Source organism: Pagrus pagrus (assembly GCF_965226575.1).
Source record: "Pagrus pagrus genome assembly, chromosome: 8".
Taxonomy (NCBI): Eukaryota; Metazoa; Chordata; class Actinopteri; order Spariformes; family Sparidae; genus Pagrus; species Pagrus pagrus.
The window spans coordinates 1,037,939-1,061,531 of NC_140192.1; the positions used below are offsets into that span (position 1 = coordinate 1,037,939).

General features: G+C 43.7%; 1 protein-coding gene across 2 annotated transcripts in view; it reads right to left on the minus strand.

The window, feature by feature from the left end:
• Positions 1-4,865: 4,865 nt before the first annotated feature.
• Positions 4,866-23,593, minus strand: part of LOC311261172 (disintegrin and metalloproteinase domain-containing protein 9-like) — a 30,170-nt gene continuing 11,442 nt past the window's right edge. Inside the window, exons 3-24 of one of the 2 annotated variants that reach the window (XM_084359621.1) lie at positions 19,732-19,790; positions 18,174-18,252; positions 16,560-16,636; positions 15,750-15,954; positions 15,594-15,659; positions 15,191-15,262; positions 14,897-15,066; positions 14,699-14,780; positions 14,191-14,324; positions 13,866-14,037; positions 13,584-13,676; positions 13,203-13,310; positions 12,778-12,868; positions 12,405-12,510; positions 12,105-12,288; positions 11,876-11,956; positions 11,546-11,651; positions 11,258-11,405; positions 11,024-11,126; positions 10,512-10,541; positions 9,874-9,932; positions 4,866-9,445 (exon numbers count right to left, since the gene is read on the minus strand). In XM_084359621.1, the coding sequence (XP_084215747.1) occupies positions 9,376-9,445; positions 9,874-9,932; positions 10,512-10,541; positions 11,024-11,126; positions 11,258-11,405; positions 11,546-11,651; positions 11,876-11,956; positions 12,105-12,288; positions 12,405-12,510; positions 12,778-12,868; positions 13,203-13,310; positions 13,584-13,676; positions 13,866-14,037; positions 14,191-14,324; positions 14,699-14,780; positions 14,897-15,066; positions 15,191-15,262; positions 15,594-15,659; positions 15,750-15,954; positions 16,560-16,636; positions 18,174-18,252; positions 19,732-19,790 (2,295 nt within the window). In that variant the 3' untranslated portion in view covers positions 4,866-9,375. The remainder of the gene's footprint in view (positions 9,446-9,873; positions 9,933-10,511; positions 10,542-11,023; positions 11,127-11,257; positions 11,406-11,545; positions 11,652-11,875; positions 11,957-12,104; positions 12,289-12,404; positions 12,511-12,777; positions 12,869-13,202; positions 13,311-13,583; positions 13,677-13,865; positions 14,038-14,190; positions 14,325-14,698; positions 14,781-14,896; positions 15,067-15,190; positions 15,263-15,593; positions 15,660-15,749; positions 15,955-16,559; positions 16,637-18,173; positions 18,253-19,731; positions 19,791-23,593) is intronic. The other variant, XM_084359622.1, reaches the window with a different exon arrangement.

The following is a 23,593-nucleotide window of genomic DNA, read 5'->3' on the forward strand; positions in this document are numbered from 1 at the left end:
CAGATTAAAATATATTTAGCATTACCACTGTTAATGTAATGTGTTACTAGTCGCTGCTATATTTAACCATCATGCTGTAAACACTTAATTGTGTTGTAATGACACAGAGGCTGACACATTAATCTCTCACTCACTTAGTTTAACATCATTATTACATTAACGAGGCTACTTCATCCTGTTGGTAATAAAACGTTGCAGGAACATTAATCTCTCACTCACTTTGTTTTGGTCAGGCTCCATTTCTTCGGGACGGGCGCCATCTTGTGGAGCCCCTGCAGACTTGAGTGGTGCACCCCAAAGTTCCTGAGCGGGCAGCGGGAACATGTCGGTCTGTAACAAACTCCGTCAAAGTCCGTCAGTATCTTCATTTGTACGTAGAAACGTTTTTCTTTACTTTGTTATGTTCACAGGTCTCCTAATTACTGTTATTAATTGTTCTGTGACGTGTGAGTCGTGTGTGTTGTGTTGTAGAGCAGATGTGAGTATTCATTTAGGTCCCCAGCTTGATGGTTCAGTGACTCTTTGATTTAAGCTAGCTGACCCAGACATCAGCACAGTTAACCAGCAAACACTCAACTTAGTTCATTATTTTGTCATTATTTTAATATTGTGTGGATCTTGGTACCACAGAAGCTGTGGAGGAGATAATATCTTGTTTTGTGTAATTTATTCCAGCTGTTGAAATGTGTGGTCAGTGTGCTGTAAGTGAACGTGTTAAATGGACGTTGGTACTGAAACGTTAGCAGATGCTGCTAACAGATTGTGTTCGGGTCTCCAGGAGGACGGACACACGGACCGAACCTGCAGACTGAGGCGGAGTGGGACTCACTTCAGCCCGGAGGATGGCTCACTGATGACGGAGAGAGGAGGTGAGCTGGTAGTGACAGAAAAAAGACCCACCATGTGAAGAGCCTTTTCATTTCTACATGTTGTACCTGTGATTAAAAACACTATATATTGATTACAACTATATATGATCATGTTTGATTTCCTTCTAAACAGAGAAGTTATTTCAGGGCTTGACACTAACTTTATTCACATAAAGAGATTTAGTGACAATGAAATGAGAATTATGAGAAAATATACAAGCAATACAATATAATTATTATATTTGAATAGAATTGGATTTTTTTATGTTCAAACTGTGTTCAGTAATTATGTCATTATTTTTACTTTAACCCTCATGCAACTGTTGATACATTTAGTGTTTAACTTTAATTTTTTTTTTTTGGGGCTGTATGCATATTACATGCATTTTGTGTTTGTTTTATTTTTTTTAATTTTACATTTCAACCTCAGCTCATATAATATGTCTATAATACACTGCATATTACAGACAGACAGCTAAAACTGTTGTGTCATATTTTTTTTTACCATTAAAACCCATTCAAACAATTTTTCCCATCCCACTGTAATTACAGTTATCAGTCTTTCATCCTGTGGTCTTAGATGAGTTTTTGTAATTTGGACTATTTTTCACATTAGAGGGCAATTTACCTGTATTTTTGGCCCGTAGGTCAAATACATGCTACTTCCCTTGTGTCCTGTAGGCGGCTTTGCCTCATAATAAAACTAATAAAACCCTCATGCAGCTGATAAAACACCACATTTAGAACAAAAAATGTTCCATGTGAAAAACTGCCATAAAATTACTATATATTAAGTAATGGAAAATGACAATTGTTTGTGTTTTTCATTAAAAAAAACATTGGCATCATGTAAACAACCTGATATTAAAAGGTCCCATATTATACTGTTTTTCATCAATTTTACGCATCTGTCAGAGGTCCAACAACACTGTATTCGAAATGTATTGCCCCAAACCCATCCATGGTCCTGAATATCAGCTGTCTAAAAGTGGCTCAAGTGAGCTCTCTGAGAGCAGCTGTTTCTGTGCCTGCACCTTTAATGCTAATGAGCTCCGCCCTGCTTGCCGTCGGGTGCAGTCGCTGGTCCCGTATGGTTGGGACTGATCCTTTTATGAGGGTCAGTGTCGAGGCAAAGCCAGCTTAGTACTGACCCTCGTTATTGAAGCAGTCCGATGTGAAGTGGCTAGCACACACAAACAGACTTACAGGAACCGTAGCCGCCACGTTGTCGTTAAAAATGAAATGCAACCACTGTCTCTTCTGTTCTTCTGTAGCTGGGACAGAGTATAGGCGCTTATGTTGATTTTTACAACCAACAACAGAGCACTTCTCGTTGTGCTTTGACATGGTGCTTTCGATAGGGTAATGCCGGGTCTCCGAGATGGTAATGCTGTACCTGGTGGGTGGACACTGTGGGTGGAAATATTTAAATGATCGGTCAATGACGTTGGTGACCGAAGCTGAATTTGACTCGCTCATCTGGAAACTGCAGGCAAGACACCGTCAGAAAAAACACCCCAAATCCCAGAAAAAGTGAGTTTTTCATACTATGGGACCTTTCAGGCTTATGGTCACTATTCAACTCCACCCAGTGGCGGATTTAAGAAATTTGGGGCCCAAGGCAAAGGCAGGCATGGGGCCCTCTGAAATGAGAAGACAACACACAAAACAACAGGTCAATTATACAGACACATACGTTTTAACAGAATACACATGTATTATGTGTTTTACCTGTTGTCCCTCTCTTCCTGTCCCTTTTTCACGTTGTCTCTCTCCCTCATTCTGAAAACAAACACACAAACACAGTATCAGGCTCTGACCCAGTGGTGAAGTGTAAGTATATTTACTCAAGTGCTGACTAGACATATTAGGATTTCATGCAACTTCAGTTTTGTCTGCTCCGCTGTATCTCAGAGGCAAATACTGCACTTTCTACTCCACTACTGTACATCATTTACGTTGCTGGTTACATATTTCAAACCCTTCCTGCCCAGTGAAAACCATGTACCCTCAAAATGATGATTTAATGCTGATATTTGTGATAAACTGAAAGAGTCTTCCTTTGTGGGGCGACTTCTTCAGCCAAAACTCTTTAAAAAAACCGTCTTGGGCCGCTGGAAAATACATCATGACAAGACTTCAGTGAAGTTAGTTTTAAGTTGGATATTCGACATTCGCAGCCACTCCAACATTTCAAGTGCACCCGTATTGCAGACTTTACAGTAAACACACGGAGAAGACGGCTACAGCGTGTACCGACTTCCTGTTTTCAAAATAAAAATGTGGGATATTTAAAGCAGAGATACTGTGTTTAAAGCTATTGAGAAGCTATTGAGCTAAGATGCTAATATTTACATATAGAGTAAAAAAATTATGAACAGATGTAAAATGTAAAAACAAGAGGTGTATCTCATGCAGCCAGTGTAGTTACATGATCCCACACTGATTTTGAGTCAATTGATCACATGACCTGGAAGCTATTGAGCTAAAATGCTAATATTTACATATAAAAATGTATAAAAATTATGAACAGAAGTAAAAAAAACAAGAGGTTTATCTCATGCAGCCAGTGGAATAATATGACACTAGTACGGCTCCAATGATTTTATTATAACATAAACATGTCCCTTGTTTCTGTTGGCATAAGGGACATTTCCAGGTTTTGTCCACGGACAGACATGAGCCATGGACCCGCTGGTCGCAGTCGACACAGACATAATACGATTAGCATTCTGCTGCATTTTAGCAAGAGGATTTTAATCAAAAACATAATTAATGTGCGCAAATAAGTAATAACTGCATTAACCATAAGTGTACGAGGATTTTTATGGGGCCCTCAGGAACTTGGGGCCCTAGGCAACCGCCTAGTTTTGCCTAACGGTAAGTCCGCCCCTGCATAGAAAAGAGAAAAGTCCGTTATTTGATCGTCGCTGTTTTATTTAATCATCATAGTTTAAACTTTATTCTGTCACAATAATCTGTGTTGCTCAGGTTTGTTTGTCGGCTCGTCATTACAGTGACACAGGCGCCATCTTGTGGAGCCCCTGCGAACTTGACCTGTGCGCCCCAAAATCCACAACATGTCCCCTCAACCGTCCTGTCCTGTAACTCACTCCGTCACAGCACGAAGTGTCTTCATGTTTGTGGGTATAAACCTTTGCTCGTATGTTTAATTATGTTAAAGAGGCTTTCAGTTATTGTTATGAATGTTTCTGTGACTGTTTTTATCATGTGTGTCTGCTCACTGTTACATTAGACACCTGCGTGGTTAGCTTGTTAAGCTAATTACATTATTCTGTCATCTCTGGGAATATTTTTTGGATCTTTGTACCACTGAAACTGATGAGAAAATCTTCTTTTGTATAATTTAGTTCACCTGTTGAAATGTGTAGACAGCCTGCTGTAAGTTATCGTATCCTGGTTTAACGAGCTGGTACAACTGAAGGTTAGCTAACTAGCTAACTGTCGTTAACAGGTTCTGTCTGTGTCTCCAGGACGGACAGAACCTTTTTTTAATTCTGTTTCACACACGGGGAAAACAAACAACATATCCTGAATATTGTTTTCTTCCACAGATGGAAGAAATATTATCGTGGCAAAACTTTCCTCCCACCAGATCTCAAGTCATGAACACAGGAGAGATCAGACAGTAAACTGGCCACCAGAGAAACACCTCACCGGGCCCTCAGGGCTTCTGTAAACATGTTCTTATGAACTTTATCAATATAAATCTAAAACACTGATATAAGAAATTGTATTTAATTAACACAAAAGTAGTTTGTAATTTTAAAAATGCAAAGAGAGCTTCGATACGAGCTGACATTACATAACGTCGCCTCAGTGTGAGCTGTATTTTATAAACTGTTGGTTAAATTATAACAAAATGTAAGATTTTATAAACTTTCCAAATGCTTTGTGTGTCAAAGTCATAATCTGTAAAGTGACTGAAGCGCTCAGGTTAATGTAGAGAAGATGAAACAGATCAGTCTTACGAGGTTTCCACGTGACACATCAGTATGTTTAATATTGAAACAGAGCTCAGTTGAGAGGTTTCACCACAGATATCAGCTTTACATTTCAAACAAAAACTATAAAATCATTTATCAGAGTAGAAAAAAGTGGTCAGACTCTGCGTTGCCATGGTGATGTCAGTGTTTACAGGGAGATCAGGTGACACCTGTCGACCAATCATACCGTCCCACTTCACAACACACATACAGTACACACAGGTGGAGCATGAACAGGACTGGACTCAGTGCTGCCCTCAGGCTGACCCGCTCTGCCTGAAAGACCAAACTGAGGGTTTAATCTCAACATGTGTCTTCAGAGCTGTCGACCAATCAGTCGACCTGGTGCTGATTCTGTTCACTAAACTGTCGAGCTACCGGTCGGATCAGTCTGGTGTTATTTTTCATATATTTAAAACAAGCTGCTGCTTTCAAATCCTTCAGTAAAATATAAAAACGTAACGTGAACATGATCTCCTCAGGTCAGGTGGTGATCTCTGAGATCTCAGCAGACGAGCTGCATGGAAACATCTGATGTTTAAATCATCTCCAGCTGCTTCAGGTGTTCAGCAGAATGCTGCAGCCTGACTGGACACTGTGTGGTGTGAATATAATGGGACGACACATTACAGATGAAATTTAAATTGTATTGATCTCATTGTGTTAATATTTTGAGAAAGTGCCCTTCCCCCATATTGTTGCAATATCGATATATTTGGTAAACATGGTCAAAAATATCATGATATTTAATTTTGTAGTCCAGTCTGAGCATTAATGAAGTGTTTTAGGGAGATTTCAGAATAATTAGATTTTAATTTCAAACGTTTAAAAACATTGTGATATTAATTTTGTCTTTGTTAAGGTTTAATAATAGTCATTAATCTTTGAAGCAGAAATTCTCCAGAGAAAATAAATAATCTAAACTTTAATTAATAATGAAAATAATTGTAAGTTGCAGCCTGAACGATGTTGAAACTACTGCTCTGAAACAGGAGGAAATTGTCATTCAGGGACTATTTTCTGTGGCGGATGAATCTACACTGGGTGTTCTCGTGAGTGGGATTAATGGAGCTCAGTGTCACAGAGAGAGAGAAGATATTTAATTACCTTCACTGTTGATTTGAGTCTGAACATGAGATTTATTCTGAAATATCCCCAGGCTGATTCGGCCGCTCACTGACTGTAACTCACGTCTCTACATGACTCAGTCTGAACAGTTTGTTCTCCAAACTTCAGATGAGATTCTGGGAAACACAGATTATTCTTGACTCTTTTTTTTTTTTGGCATGAAATGATTAAATTGCACAGATTTAGCCCTCTGAGTTACTCATCTTATTCCTCGTGTTCACACCGATTTCTGTGCAAAAACACTCAAAGAGCAAATTAAAAATATACTAAAGCAGATAAAATATCAACACGATGTTCTCCTCACACAGTGCATCCAGGGTCATTAATTGCAGCGTGTGGCTAACTGGCTAACAATGCTAACAGTCAGTTAACAGCAGGTGAAGCCAGTCAGACAGAAACATTTGGTTTACTGGTGGTGTAAAAATCCCTGGTTTGAATGAAACCTGTTGGCCGCCGTCCGTTCACACAGAGACGCTCAGACGTCCCGGATGTTTTAAATGTTCTTAATCCGTCTGATCGTTTCCTTCAGCCGCTCACATTCAGGTGACGATGGTGTTAAAGACGACAGGAAGTCTCTGCGCTGTCAGGACCTTACAGCAGGTGGTGAGGTGAGTTAACGGATCACTTCAACACTGCTACCTTCAATCTGTGATGTTCAGTTCAACACAGCATGAACCGTTCACGTTTCTACTGAACAGCTCTGAGTCTCGTTTGCTAACACTGTCCGGACTAAACACTCAGGCAACAGGAAATGGCTGAGAGCGGTGACACTGCAGGCCAACGAGCAGTGAGCGTCTGGCTTTAGTTTTTGTGATGCGTCTCGCACTGTTGCGAGCACAAGTTGGCACAAGTTGGCCCTTGTCGGTGTTTTTTGGTTTCCCTTTGTGAATGATGAATACAGACTAACGCCACCTGCTGCTGTGGAGAGTTATTTCCTCTCATGCAGGTGCAGTATGTGCTAGTTGTCCGTCGGCTGTCGTCTTTGTGGTGTGTTCAAGTGCAGCTTCTTGGTGAGTCAACAGTCTGCATTAGTTGTTTGATGTCAGTGAGGCGTGTCTGGGCCCTAAAGCTCCTCCTCCCCCTGAGGCAGAGGCCAATCATGGTGGTGATTACGGGGTGATGTGGACCTGCTGTTAGCGCCAACATTCACTTCCCAGAAGGCTTCTCAACAACCACAAAATAAGAACTGTATGTTCTGACTGTTCTGCAGCATTTAGTTTTCCACAGGAGATCCTGAACATCACAGATATCAGATATCAGCGCTGAAGTGTTTCAGGAGAGATTTTCTCTGTGATGAGTCGAGATGAGGTGATCAGTCACACGTCGGCCAGCAGTCACAAACATGGACGTACCACACAGATCCAGAGGACAGGAGCTCTGCACTCACACCGTCTTGCATACTGTGGTTTTACAATTCAGGAGAGAGAGTGCCGGGCGCACCAGGTGGCAGAGACCAAGCGCACCTGCACGCAGCAGCAGGGGTGCGTTACATTCCTATGACAGTGCTGCTCAGAGGGGAAGTGCAATCAGACGGCACCAGTGCTTCATTCACAGACAGAAAAGCAGAAAGTTTCCAAGTGCAAGCTCCGCCTCCAGTGACCTCTGTCTTCAAACCAGCCAATCAGAGTGAAGCACCCATCAGTACGGTAATTAACTGTTAGTAACTATTCCACTCTTTATTAGCATGTGTTTAACACTTCCATCGTTAAGTCAGTCAGAGACGTTTTCATATATGAATTATATATAACAGTAAATATTCACTTATTATTCTCATTTTGCGTCATCAACTGAAGAGCATTGCATTGTGGGACTGTTAGCAGACAGTACGTTCACACGTTGTGATCCGTTGTGTAATTACTGACGCTTTATTTACATTTTCACACTAATAATACTCAAAAGTAGACACGGTGCATGGTGTAGTAAATAGAAAGTGATTTCAGCTCAGCCATGGAGTTAACGCTAACGCTAATGCTAATACTAATGCTAGCTAGATGCTGGACAGCTGTCATTTCAGATAAATTAATGGCTAAAAAAGTGAGAAGCTGCTTTCGTTTACTCGTCTGAAATCAAGGAATCATCATTTAAAATGATTTTTTGTTTTAATTGTAAATCTGGCACAGTTATTATAAACTGTACGTGTGCCATTCTAATATCACAACGTGGTCTAATTAACTGTCTAAATAATGGTAGTTATAGTGATATATAGTGGGTACATTATAGGCTAGCGCTAGCATGGACAAACTGTAGAAAACCAAACTTAACTTAGTCTTTAATGACCTCATAGCAAGCAAATGTTTGTTAGCAAGCTGGCTAGCTAACTATACTGTACAGTAAATAATTTATTGTGTTTGCATGTAGGTTGAAATTTTGATTATACTGTATCTAACTACCTTGTTCATCCAGCAAAGCTAGCAAATGTCAGCTAACGAGCCAGCTAATTAGGGATGAATAAAACAGCTTCTTCCAATATAAGTACAAAATGTTGATAAAGATTAATATATGTTTGATTGACCAGGAAGTTACACAGTTTTGCTGGTGACAGGTAGCATTAGCTCACAAACATGTAAGCTCTGCTAATATTGTTAGCTAGCCAGTTCTTATCAACCTAAAGTGTCCTATTTGTACAAAAGGTTGACAAGATGAATACAGTGAATATTTAATTGAGTAGTGACTCAGCAGGTCAGCTATTTAAGGTCAGTTAGCATTAGCTCATTAACTTGTTCACCTTGCTTAGCTTAGCCATGAAACATTAGTGAACAAACTGGCTAGATGACAACATTGTTGAAATTGTCTTCTGCTAGCAGTAGTAGAAAATCTGAGAAACAGTGCAGCTAACTAGCATTAGCTATGTTGGCTAGCGAGGGGCGTAACAGAGGTCAGGGGAGTAAATTAAAACACTTTTACAGCAGGAATACAAAATGTTGCTGAATACATGTTTGGTTGGTGATGAACAGTTGATCTAGTATTTGGCTTGATGATGTCACAGATAGCTGTTCTGGAGATGTGATTGGCTGGTTTGGTGGCAGAGCAGGCGATCTCACCTGACGGAGCAGAGTTTTGAGTTTTGTCTCCATACTGCACTTAAGAAAGAAGGAAAGATTGCAGAGAAGAGTAGCTGCTTCAGTTCAGTACCAACATGTTCCTGTTTGTTCTGGTACAAACCCAGTCCTGTCTGACCGGGTCCAGTTTCCTGAAGGAGCGGTCCAGTTCGTTGTCCGGCCCCAGCAGACTTCAGGGCCAGCAGGCAGGCTCCAGAATTGTTTCCTTGCTGTTGCTAGGTAACCAGCTGTGGGTGGGGACTGATTCTTGAGGAGGAGGGGGCGGGGGGGGGGGGTATAGTTAAGGTATGGTGGGCGCGGCCCTCTGATTGGTTAAACAGGTGGAGCGGGGGCGGGTCTTTGAGGCACCAGAGGCTGTGCTGCAGCAGAAGGTTTCGGTTTGCTGAGAAACAAAAAGAAAGAAATCTCTAACTGCTAATTATCATAAAGTCATGTGATTATTTCCACAACTGCTCAATGACAAACATACAACATGTAATTCAGACCGACTCGGTCCGTCTTCAGGCAGCTTAGACTTTGTCTCTACGTAGCTTAGCTTCAACTTCTAGTTTCAGTTAGCTTGGATTTAGCATCAAGGTCCAGTCAGTTTAGAGATATCATAGGTCCAGTTAGCTTGGCGTTAGCTTCTAGTTTCAATTAACTTAGAGTAAGTCTCCAGGTAAGTTAGCTTCCATGTGTACGTCAGTTACTGAGGAGCCAGTGTCGACGCATCAGACTAAAGTATCTCACATGACCCCTGAGCTGAAAGCTAAGCTAGGTGAGGCGACCTGGTGTGAAGACACTGTATGATGTGTAGTATTCTGTTCTTACAGAGGAGGAGGAGGAGGCCTCAGAGAGTGGGAGGGAGCTGTCCTGCCGGTCTCCACCACCTGTTCACACAAACACAGGAAACACACACACATCTGTCAGTTTACAGTTGTTCTTCTTCATTTCAACACTTGTGTTATACTTTCTACAGACTGTGTCCTGTGCAGGATGGACAGGAGGTGAAGATAATAACACAAAGAGTGTAAACAAGATATTTAGTCTCATCATCCTTAAACATCCAGCATATGAAACTGTGGAGGTTATTTAAAGCTCCACATCTCCAGAAACAACAAGTAGAGTCTGATCTGATACTTCTGTACTTTCACTTCAAGGAGATATTGAATGCAGGATTTAAACTTGTAATAGATTACTGCTACACTGTGGGATTACTGCTGATACTGAAGTTAAAGACCTGAGTACTTATAAAACCTTCAGACAATCAGAATTAATAAATATTCGCTCAAAGCAGCAGAGAGAGTTCAGAGTACTGCAGTAGAACTACAGGTTAGAGTAGGATCGCAGTAGTAGTACTACAGTAGAGTAGGATCGCAGTAGTAGTACTACAGTAGAGTAGGATCGCAGTAGTAGTACTACTACAGTAGAGTAGGATCGCAGTAGTAGTACTACAGTAGAGTAGTTACCTCCTGTGGTGGCAGCAGCTGAGCGTGGTGCTTCACATGGAGAGAGAGCAGAGGATGTTAGTGCTCATTAACTCATTTTAATTAGTTCTGTCAGTAACACACACACACACACACACACGCACACCTGCTACATCAGCTGATCAAGGTAACCATCAGTCAATTAAGTCAACAGCAACTTATTGTAATCTATTACCTGATCTACAGATTACTAGAATCATTTAGTGATTGGTTAAACTAATCTAACCCTGAGCTGATTGGCTGACAGTGACATCATCATCGTCATCGTCATCGTCAGCACAGGGTCACAGGGTCACAGGCAGGCTTATTAACATGTTTGTTGTCATTACGTCTGATCCTTCAGGCGACATCACTTAAAGCTAAAGGAGCGTTGCTATGGTGACTAAAACCTTAACTAACTCATCTGAATGCGTGAAGTTTAGATGTTTTAACACAGACGATCACTAGAGGGCGCCGTTGAGTTTGAGCCTCTACAGAACGTCCTGTCCACTCACCCCGTCTCTGACGATGTTATTGGTGTTGCCCCTGGCAACAGATGGAGGCTGCGCTCTGGGAGGCGGCCCTCTGCTGGGATTGGCTGAAGCTGCTCCGTCAGCCCTGAGAACAGGAAGTGATGACAGCTCAGTGGGTGGAGTCACAGCAGGTCTGACAGAACGACGCTCAGATTAAGACACAGGTCAGGTCCAGTGTGTGTGTGTGTGTGTGTGTGTGTGTGCGCTCAGACTCACTGGTATCCCTGCGACCTCTTCCTGCGGCTCAGCCCGAGTCGCCGCAGCAGCTCGTTCCTGCGCAGGAAAACAAACGCACCCAGAGCGAGCAGAGGAAGAACGAGGAAGAAGAAGACCAACAGGCCGTCTCTGAGGGACGTGTCCTTATCTGAAGACCAGAGAGAGACAGACACACACACAGACGTCATGTTTAACTACAGCTGCTGGACAGAAAGACGACTGGTACGTGTCTCACTGACAGCAGCTGATCAATAACAGATCCATAATCAGTTGAAAGGATGACGGTACCGTTCCACGTGGGTCCACTGTCCACGCTGCCGCCGTAACCTTTGACCTCACAGGAAGGAGCAGCCCAGCCGTCGTCACAGTGACAGTTCTTGTTACTGTTACACACCTGAGACAGACAGACAGACAGGTGAGTGTGTGACAGTGATACACCTGACAGACTGACAGACAGACAGGTGAGTGTGTGACAGTGATACACCTGACAGACTGACAGACAGACAGGTGAGTGTGTGACAGTAATACACCTGACAGACAGACAGACAGACAGGTGAGTGTGTGACAGTGATACACCTGACAGACAGACAGACAGACAGACAGGTGGGCGTGTCTCACCCCGTGTCCGTGACATTTGTTCTCCACGTCACAGTCGTAGTTCAGGACGTCAGCGACGCGACACTCAAAGTTCATGCAGACCTGAAAACCACAGAAGAAGAAAAGAGCATCAACAACGTCTTCTTCTTCTGTTTCCTTCACTTCTTCATTTTTCCTCTCTCCTCTCCTCCTCACCTCCCCCTCACCTCCCCCTCTCCTCCTGCTCCTCCTCACCTCTCCTCCTCCTCACCTTGTTGTCTCCACACTTGGTCCCCTCGGTGACCATGCCCGGGTCGGGGACGTCTGATCCCAACATGAAGTCGACTCCGTAACATTTGCCTCCAGCGATCGGCGTGCTGATGATTGACGGCTCGATGCCGAACACCGTCACCGCCTGGACGTTGGAGCACTGCAGCTTCCCACACAGAGCGTTTCTATGGAGACGGACAGAGTAGTCATGTGATCAGGAAACTTCAGTTCACACACACCTGTACCTGACAGTCCTGTGTGTGTGTGTGTGTGTGTGCGCGTGTGTGTGCGTGTGTGTTACCTGCTCTCACACTTCTTGTAACCGTAGTTATGGTAACCACAGTTGCCAAAACGATCTCCTTTACTGTTCACGTCTTTGAAACAGATTTCAGGAGCCGCCTTCGCTTCTGAGGAGGAGGAAGAGGAGACAAGAGGAAGAAGAGGAGACATGATGAAGAGCACCATGAGGAGTGGAAAGTGTTTATTTACTTCGGATTTCTGTTCTGGTGTTAATTTATGGTAACTGGTGCATATTTAATTAGATAAAATATCAAACAAGTTGTAATAATGAAGAGTCCTAATGTGAGCGATCAGCTGGAGAGTTTAACTGATGAAGACTTCGTCTCAGTGAGAGACAGAAACAGACGTGATCGTCTCCGTCAGAACAAACATACTTGATCCAAAGATGGCCTGACACTGTCCGTCATGGTGCTGACACTTCCCGTTGTAACAGTACGCCTGCTGGGTCCTGCAGGGCTGCCCGTTCTGAAACACGCAGGAGAACATCAGGAGGAGGAGAACATCAAGAGGAGGAGAACATCACGAGGAGGAGGAGAACATCATGAGGAGGAGAACATCAGGAGGAGGAGAACAACAAGTTCAGACTGACAGCAGGTTACAGGAGTTATTCGATCTCTATTTTGACTCATTTTCTTTAATCAACTTTACTTTGTTTCATTTTTACATTAAATTATAAAACCAATCGTTGACTCTTTCACCTCGTCTGAGTTTAAACTGGTCTCCTGTCTGTGTCTGTGGGTAAAATATAAATATGTAGCGCCCCCCTCAGGCAGTCCAGGCTACCTGCAGACAGACTCACCTGCACAAAGACGTCGCTCTGACAGAAGGACGAGGAGCCGTTACAGTACTCAGGTAGATCACACTCTGAGTCTGTACTGGAGCGACACACAGTTCCTCCTGGTAGGTACTACACACACACACACACACACACACACACACACACACACACACATTGTGTAGATGAGCATTATGAAACACTTTATCTCTTCAGCACATCATTAAAGCACATCATACATCATTTAATGATGACTGAATTAATAAACGGGTCATTCCACACCAGCTCACCTCTGACCTCTGACCTCTGACTTCTGAATGTTCGTCTACAAACTTCTATTAACTTAATGGATCTTGTAAAACCCTCCAGCTGTACAGACACATTGTTACTCTGTGTGTTGTTCACCTGACAGTGGGAGCAGCACTCTCCGTAGGCACACTGAGCTCCAGCCTTCAGTTTACAGGTCTGATACTCACAGCAGGGGTCCTTCTCACACTCCTGTAACACACACACACACACACACACACACACACACACACACCTTATTTCACAGCTGTTTCAGGTGGCTTGCTAACAGTACGTGAGCTACGTTAACAACAACAGATTGCTGCAACAATGTCTCCTTCATGGAAACAGGCTTCATCATGATGTTCATGTTTGATTTCTGGGGTAAAAGAAGCTCCAGACCTTCTGTGATCCACAGTCACACTCCTCTCCCATGTCCACCAGTCTGTTTCCACAGTAGGGGGCGCTGTAGGCCTCGTCAGGCCGAGGGACGTTCAGGAGACACGTTCCCCCCGTCAACAAGATCATCTTTTCAAAGTCGTCAGCGCTACAGCTGCTGAAGTTCCTGGATCCTCTGCAGGAGGACGAGGAGGAAGAGGAGGAGAGATATGAACTCTGCCTGAGTTTAGCAGTGTTTAGTTGATCTTTCTAACGGCTCAGCACTTTGACATGTGTGTGTTTATATTATCAGTGTGTGTGTGTGTGTGTGTGTGTGTGTGTGTCTTACGTGGCTCCAGAGTTCATGATGCAGGCGGGGGTGGGGCAGGTGCAGCTGCGTCCGTCGTCGTGGTTCATCCCGAGGTTGTGGCCGAGTTCATGAGCCACGATGGAGGCGAACGCAGGAATGATCTTGTTGGTGAACTGAGGAGACAGACAGGTGTGTGTGTGTGTGTGTGTGTGTGTGTGTGTGTGTGTGTGTATGTGTTATTGTTTGCCGTCTTGTGAACGGTACATGTTTCAAAATGACACAATCTGTTGATAGAGACACAAAACTTATTCAGAATAAAATAAACAGCAGTCATTGACACAACCGAGGAAAGACACTATCCAGTTGCATCGTGGGAAATGTAGGATGAGCAGGACATGAGAGTCTAACTACCCAATTAAAATATTACTGTGAGTCTGCCCCTGGACTTTAAATTTACCGACTCTTCTACATGATTTGAACGCAGCATTAGCTTGTGACAGACAGGCGGGTGAGTCAGCCAATAAAATGAAAGCAGGAAGCTACATACCGCATTGATCCCGCCCCCGTGGCTTCTGGAGCAGACGGTGGAGACGTAGGCCATCCCTGCTGTTCCTCCAAAACTCTTCTTCCTGCAGCGACATCATCATCATCATCACCGTCATCATCATCATCATCATCAGCAGCAGCAGCAGCAGCAGCAGCAGTGACAATGTGTGTGTGTGTGTTTCAGTGTGTGTGTACTGACAGGATGAGTTGTGCCGAGTCATGGCGGCGGCGATTAACCAGCTCTTTCTCTCTCCACTGAGTGAAGCGACTCAGCACTTCTCCAGCTGCTCCATCAGTGCTGATCAGGTTCTGCTGAGTCCAGAGCTCCAGACCGACCAGGACCACCCGAACATTCAGCTGCATGTAGATCTGAGCACACGCGCACACACACACACACACACACTAATTAATACCCTTCCTAAACGACACGTGATTCACAAATAGACACAACTAACAATACAACAACAGTGTGTGTGTGTGTGTGTGTACTCACACTGTCTATGAAGTTGGCCAGATGAACCATCTCCTCCCTCACTGCTGTCTCATTCCTGTTCATAAAATTATACTGAAGAAAGAAAAACAAAAGAGAAAAGCTTGAGATATATGGTTTCAGATTTAAAGGAACAGTTCACCCAAAACTGTAGATTCACTGAAGCAGCTGGAGTTTTAAAATGGAGAAACATCCAAAAACATCAAATCTTCACTGTAGCTGCTGAGCTAACACTGTTAGCGTGCACCCCATCTGAAGTGTGTGCACGAGCTTGACCGCACGCCGAGGGCGTAAATAACTTGGATCACAGCGCTGCTCCTTTAAAGGAACACGACAACACTTTGTCGACTCTTCTTGAATCAGATGTTTCAGATGTTTCAGGTGGAAGCTACTCATTGTGTGTTACCCTGTCGTTGTCGACCACCAGCAGCAGCTCCACATAGTGAGTCAGATGGAGAACAGCTCGCTTCGTCTGAAACACAAACACAACAACATGTTTTCACTTCAAAAATATTAAACCCTTAAATTGTGTGTGTGTGTGTGTGTGTGTGTGTGTACACACCCTCCTGTGTGGCCTGTGGTGGACTTCCTCTGGATCGTACTGAGCGTGCTCCGTGGCGTTGTTGTGGTCCTGCTCATCCTCATGTGGCGTTCCACAGCCCCGGGGCTGTGATGTCACATCCTGCAGACGGTACACCAGGTGCTGGTCGGGGGAGGAGTCTAACGGCTCGATCCCGTAGCTGTTGTCAGTGAGGTGCAACACTCCCCTGATGAACGAGAGACCAAAGGTGATGATCTAGTTTTTGATTTTTCAGTTTTTCACTTCTACATATATGTTGCATGTAATCAAATAAACTGCCTCTCGTGATGTCACTCAGTGGCTGAGTTGCATTGTGGGTAATGTAGGCAGCATGTTTTGAAAAGGAAGGAGCATGTGTGGACTAATAAAGGTGATATCTGGTTCATTTGTTTTAAACTGTCCAACAGTGTTACAGGACTGTACCACCTGGAGCCTTCATGACCCACAATGCACCTCCGCCACATAAACACTAATGTTTAACTGAGGAGGATCCGTGATGTGTGTGAACTGAGCCTTCAAAGTTCAGCTGAAACCCTCACTAGAAACTAATGAAAGGTGTGTGTGCGTGTGTGGTCCACCCCAGTAATTACTGAGAAATCACACAGACAAACAGCAGGGAGGACGCTGTGCACACACACACACACACACACACACACACACACACACACTGAGCCATCTGTGAGGAGAAAATAAATATAAAACTAACGTTGTCCTTGAGAGAGAGGGGAGTGTGTACAGAGTGTGTGTGCTTACAGTGTGCACTGTGTGTGTGTGTGTGTGTGTGTGTGTTACCTGAGGCCGTTGCAGACGCTCATAGCAGCAGATGAACCCTCCACGTCCTGAACGACGCCCCGATAGTGACAGTGGTTCTACAACGACACACAGACAGACGTGTGTTTACGTGTGTTTGTGTGTGTGTGTGTGAACTCAGTGATGTCATACAGTGATGTAATATGTGTGTGTAGACTGCTGTGACCCACACACACCAGCAGGGGGCAGCGTCACACCAACACACACCAGTCAGTTCTGTTACACAGTGTATAAACTGTACAAGGCCAGGACCACATGAACAGTGTGTACTTGTACTGCAGTACTGTCTCAAGTAGTGACTCAGCTGTGAGAACAGCAGCAGTAAAGTACTAGGATACTTTCTACTATAACAGCAAACACCAGAAATATATATGATCAATGCAGTTGTGACACTCTGTGTTTGTCTGCGATAATAAAGTAAATAATGTAATAAAAGACTGAAACATTATAACATCGTAATGTTACACAGGAAATACACAAAGGTGAAGTAACAAAGTAATAGTAACAATATATTAAACATAAAATAATATTTATAGTGTTCAATAAAATATAATAAAGTTATCAGGTGTGTACACTGTGTGTGAGACTTGAGGACCTGATTGAGGACAGTCTGATGTCACTGTGAGTAATCAGCTGACTGGAAACACACACACAGGATACACACACACACTTCCTGCATCACTCCCAGAGGAGCTTATGAAGCACTTCCTGTCAGTGTGTGTGTGTGTGTGTGTGTTTAGAGGAACTTAATATTCGTCACTTTTCTGGGATTTAATCTGGGATGTTTGTTTCTTTATTCATCTTCTCCCATGATGCCTCGTGACTGCAGCCGGCTGAACATGTGCAGCAGTACAGTTTCCCTCGCAGGCTCCGCCCACGAGGTCCCTCTGCCCTCACACTTTACACTGTGATGACATCACAGATTTTACTTTTCTTAACTCGAGGTCAGTTTTAACATTAAACCTGGACAGTTTTACAGACGTGTGTTTTATGACGGTGCTCTGACGAAATGCTGCAATACAGCGAGTGACCACTGGGGGCCGCTGCACGGGGCTACATGACAGATCCATGTTGGTCATCAGTGATTCACCAAATATCACTTATCAAACTCTGCAGACGGAGAGAGAGAAAACCTCCGGGTGGAGAAGGAAGCAGACAGGAAGTACACACACACACACACACTCTTACTCACACACACACACACACACACACACACACACGTCCCATCATGGGAAAACTCTTGTTTCAATAAACCGAACAGCTTCAGTGACACACTGAGCAGTTTCTGGTTCCTTCAGAATAAAACTAAACGTTCCCACAGTCGGACTGAAACTATGAATCTTCACTTTCTATAAAATCTAGATTTATTTTTCATCTTGTTGTTCTCCTGTCGTCTCGTCTGCTTCGGTCTCATGTTTGACTTCTCTGACTCGTCGTTCTCTCCTGACCTCAGCTTCCTGTCAGAGTTATCTGAATCTGATTGGTCACATCAAAAGGTCCCGTCACTTCCTGCCTGCTCAGAGCTGTTAATGATTGGCTCCCTGGAGAAACAGCAGGGACCAGGTGTGTGTGTGTGTGTGTGTGTGTGTGTGTTACCTGTACAGCTGGTCTGGATGTGATCAGGGATCCGTTCTGACTGTAGGAGAACACGGTGAAGTCTGCAGGAAGCAGCAGTCTGAAAACAACAACTTGTTTGTAATTATTTATACGGAGAATTCAAAATCTTTTATCTTTACTGACAACAAGTAAACAACAACAACAACAGCAGGACGGTGTACAGGTGTGAACGTCTCTCAGGTGTACAGCCTCAGCGATTCTTTTCATTATCGAATAATCTGCAGATTATTTTCAGGATTAATCATTTCGTCTATAAAATTGTAAAAATGTGTTTCTCAGAGCTCAAAGTGACGTCTGATGTCTTCTTCTGTCCAACCGACAGTCCAAAGCTCAAAGAGTCGTCATTAAGAAGCTGGAAGCAAACAGAAACTCATCAGTGACATCTGAGACAGAAACTCAAACCAAACATCTCACTGATGTTTCTGACGCTCACACGTCGCTTCGATCGCTCTAACAACGAGCAGAGAGACGTCACAGCCACGTTGACGGGTCAGTTCACAAGAACCACGGCTGTTTATATGTTGATGGACCCGCCGGTTCACGTGTGACAGCAGGGCGGGACGTGGGACACCTTCCTCTGGGACAGTGATTAGCTGTTGTTCAGGTGTCCTGATCTCAACAACCCCCATCACCTCTTCTTTCATTTCCCCTCTGTAACAGATCTGACATCGTAAAATCAGGCTGTTGTTGTTTTTGTTGACACTGGACAGATCACCATGACAACACACCAACTGAGAAATAAGAAGAAGATTTTTGGATTTCGGCTCAAATAGAGAAATAAGTAAAGCTGTGTGTTTTCTGTGCTGCAGTTTAAACTCTTCAGCCGACACGTTTCTCTGCTCGAGCTGCAGACTGAAGTTTATCAGTTTGTCCCCACAGAGAGACAGAAGGCAGCTGACGGAGGTCCGGTATCAGTCGTGTTGATGTAAACAGTTCTGATAGAAACGCTTCTGAGGGACGAACAGACGGAAACACTGATAAAACTGATTATTTACTCAAAATACAAGCGAGGAACATAAACTCTGTTCATCAGCAGCTGTTTGACGATCAGCTGTGTTCAACTTTGATTTATGCTGTGACATCATCAGCTGCTGGATCTGATTGTCCAATCAGCAGTGTCCGTCATGACCTCATCAGACCTGATTATAATGTGTCCCAGTTCATCCTGCAGTCCGACATGTTTCATTCATCCAGTGTACACATGTTGCTTCTTAAAGGAACAGTTCACCCATGAAGTAAAATTCAGTGCATCCACCTGAGACGGCTGCAGGCTGACACTCCAGGTCATCTTGATAAAGTAACGTCTTCTCAGATCAGTGTGGTCTCGTCTCCTCTGCAGACTGTGATCACAGCAGACGAGCCGTATGGAGGACGGAGATGACGTTTTACAGTCTGGGTGAACTGTTCCTTTAATTGTATTCTTCCATACTTATTGTTTTGTGGTCCAGACATTTTGATACACAAACAGAATCAATAGATCGGATCAGAAAACATGATTATTAATGTGTCAGTTATGTTCCAGCAGCAGGTAACTTACTCATTTCTCTCCAGATGGACAACATGGTCGTGTCCGTCCACACTGATCACGTACGACACCTGCAGACACACACAGACGGCTGTCAGTCACAAATATACGACACATCAAGTTATAACTGATTTACACCTCTGATGATCAGCTGACTGACAGGTGTGACATGACAACGCTTCAGAGAGGCTGAAAGTTAAAAAACTCCAAAAACTAAAAACAAACAAACTCCAAGGTCACCTGAGCCTCCGCCTCACCTGGCACACATTTACCTCAGTGTGTGTGTGTGTGTGTGTGTGTGTGTGTGTGTGTGTGTGTGTGTTATAGCTGCAGCTACCAGCAGGTATGTGATTACTGCAGGGGTGGACACACACACACACACACACACACACACACACACACACACACACAGACAGGTGGTGTGTGTGTGTGTTTGAGGTGAATCAGGACAGGAAGTCAGTGGTGGACTACATCACCCAGCTGCCAACAGCAGCTCTGTGTCCTCCAACCCAGCAGGGGTCAAAGGTGAACAGAGAGCACACACCTGCTCTGCCAGGTGAGAGAGGCTCGATCCAGCACACAGTGACTTTTTTATTTATTATTCTGGTTGTGACACAAAATCACTTCATCTTCTCATAACACAAAACTTTCTGAACTAAATCAGCTTATGTTATTAAACAAGACATGATTTTCATGATAACAACAACACAGCTCCACAATATGTTCAGCTGAGCTTAGCACAAAGACTGGAAGCAGGGGGAAACTGCTAGCCGAGCTCCATCAAAATGTCCGTCTGATTTATGTGCTAATGCTTCATTTTAGCATGCTATACAAACATGAGCTTAATATTAAGGTTTGGTTAAACATGTTGACACAATGTCTGTAAGCATGTTAGCATGCTAATGTTAGCATTCAACCTGAAGTCCAGCTAAGAGAGAATTCGACCCTGGTGTCACCATCCGACAGCTCTCAGTCTGTCACGTCACAGCTGACGTCAACATCCGTCCTGAGTGACACCTGAGATCTGATGTCACTTCCTGCTCTGTCTGAAACTAACCCGTCCATCACTGAGACAAACAGACTCCATGTTTCTACTCAAAGACAGAAAGAAGTTCATGCAGAACATTTGCTGAATTTACAAGAAGGAACAAATAAGTCAGAATCAGTCAGAGACAGAGTTTCACACAGTTTATAAAGTGTCTCCAACCCAACAACTCACTAAACTGACACATTTGTTAAGGGAGTCTGGTGATGTTGTGGTGAATAGCTCAGTGGTTGGATCAGTTGTGTTCACAAACATCTGCTGCCAACATCGGCAGGTTAACAGAGACCAAACCTGTCACCTGTCATCACAGTGAAGCACCTGGTGACAGAGTGAGATCATCCTGCCTGTTGTTGAGACAGAGAGCAGCCCGACGAGTCCAAGATGACCCGAAAACACTGAGACGATGACCTGACCTCTGTGGTAAAAACCCACAGTAAATACAAAGAACAACACAACTGTGCGCTGCCATCAGACTCACTCACGACTCTTCACTGAGGTGGAAACAAACAGAAACGACCAGCTCTGACTTTCAGCTCCAAGCTTCTTTGTCCTGAAACTGAAACTGAAGGAACAGACGTTGTTTTCTCTGTCGGGCTGCAGACTGTTGTCACTTCTCTCCTCTCATAGGTTTAATGTTGAATGTGGAGTGATATCTGCTCTCACTGCCTCTTTATGTGGACGGGGAACAAACACAGCTGTCTCAGAGTAAACTGACTCCATATTCATCAGCTGTTTCACTCAGTGACACACAGTCATTAAATATTAATGAAATCACAATATGAGCAAGTGCAATGTCCAAATGTCAGGAGCTGCAAGTTGTCACAACATTGTTTAATAATTAAAGCATGATGGAGCGACAGAACTAAAGACTTCAGCACATCTCACATCATCATAGATTAAAAATAATAGACAGGCGAGTTTATAAAAACACACGAGGGACACAGATAGAAGTGTGTCCGGAAGTGTGATCGTAAGAAGAAAAATCACAACTATTTTCACTCACTCCTGCAATTTTAAAGCAAATAACTCAATAAAACATCATGTTTTCTGGAAACGTTGCAGAGAAAGAGACACTGTGGGTGCTGAGCTCCTGGAGGGACGGACTGTTCCTCTCACCTGCTGCGTTTCTGACGTATCAACGAGTCGACCTGACATTATCTGACGATGTGACGACCTCAGCACAGTTTATATTTCCCTCAACTCTTCTTACTGATTTCAATGTTTAGATTCAATGATTTATTACACTGATGGACGTCCGACTGCTTTGAGGATTCATTTTTACGAGTAAAGAAACAGTAGAGTCAATAGAGACAGAGCCAGGCTAGCTGTTTCCCCCTGTTTCCAGTCTTTATGCTAAGCTAAGCTAACCTGCTGCAGCTTTAAATGTACAGACATGAGAGTAGAAACAATCTGAATATCTAAAGATTTCCTCAAATGTCAAACTCTTCCTTTAAAAATGTTCCTGCAGCTTCAGTAAAAACCACAGCGACGTGTTTAAAACACGCTGGAGAGAAAATAACGAGGTCAGAGTGAAGAAGTGAAGCTTCAGCTGTTACAACACAAACACAGACAGAGAGAGAAAAACATGGCTGCAGGCACGCGCACACACACACACACACACACACACACACACACACCATACTTTCACACGCCATCACTCGCTCTGAGCATACTCACATTTCACCAGAGTGTGTGAGAATGTGTGTGTGTGTGTGTGTGTGTGTGTGTGTGTGTGTGTGTGTGTGTTGAACATGTTCCAGCATGCAGGGCGGGGAAGATGTCAGCAGAGGAAACACACACACACACACACACACAGCAGATTAAATCATCCTGTGTGTGTGTGTGTGTGTCATGTACTGGACTGCTGAGCGGAGGACGTTCAGCTCCACCTTTATCAGTCTGACTCTGTGTGGAACCTTTTTCCCCTGTAACCGTTCTACTGGGGACACTTTGAGCTGCGCACACACCCACTGACACACAAACCCAGAGTCACTGACTGTATATTTATCAGGAAGATGTTTCATTGAATGATTATTGAACATTTTTTTTCACAGTAAAACAGAGTTGCAGCATTCTGCTGAACAACTGAAGATGATTTAAAACAAACAACTAAAAATATTTGAAAAATTCTCCAGAACTGAGTTTAAACTTTGCTGAATCAGCTGTCAGCACTTCCTGTTTGCAGTGAACCTGTGGACGTACAGACGACCATCACCAGATCACTTTGATACTGAAGACAACTGAAAAACATGATTTTTCTCAGGCAAGTTCTGCATGTGAGGAGCGTCTTTTTTGAGCATTAATGTGTGAGCATTAAAAGTAAAGTTGAAGCTCGACCGCATGTTGAGGATGTAAATCTGGTCTCCTCAGATCAGGTTGTGATCTCTGTGATCACAGCAGACGAGCTGCATGGAGACATCTGATGTTTCAATCATCTCCAGCTGCTTCAGGTGTTCAGCAGAACGCTGCAACTCTGTTTTACTGTGAAGCTCCAGAAATGTTCTGTGGACTACGAGACTTCACCTGACTTTATATCATCAGGAGGAGATGATGGCTGAGCCTGACTTTACATCGTCAGGAGGAGACGATGGCTGAGCCTGACTTTATATCATCAGGAGGAGATGATGGCTGAGCCTGACTTTATATCATCAGGAGGAGATGATGACTGAGCCTGACTTTATATCATCAGGAGGAGACGATGACTGAGCCTGACTTTATATCATCAGGAGGAGACGATGACTGAGCCTGACTTTATATCATCAGGAGGAGATGATGACTGAGCCTGACTTTATATCATCAGGAGGAGATGATGGCTGAGCCTGACTTTAT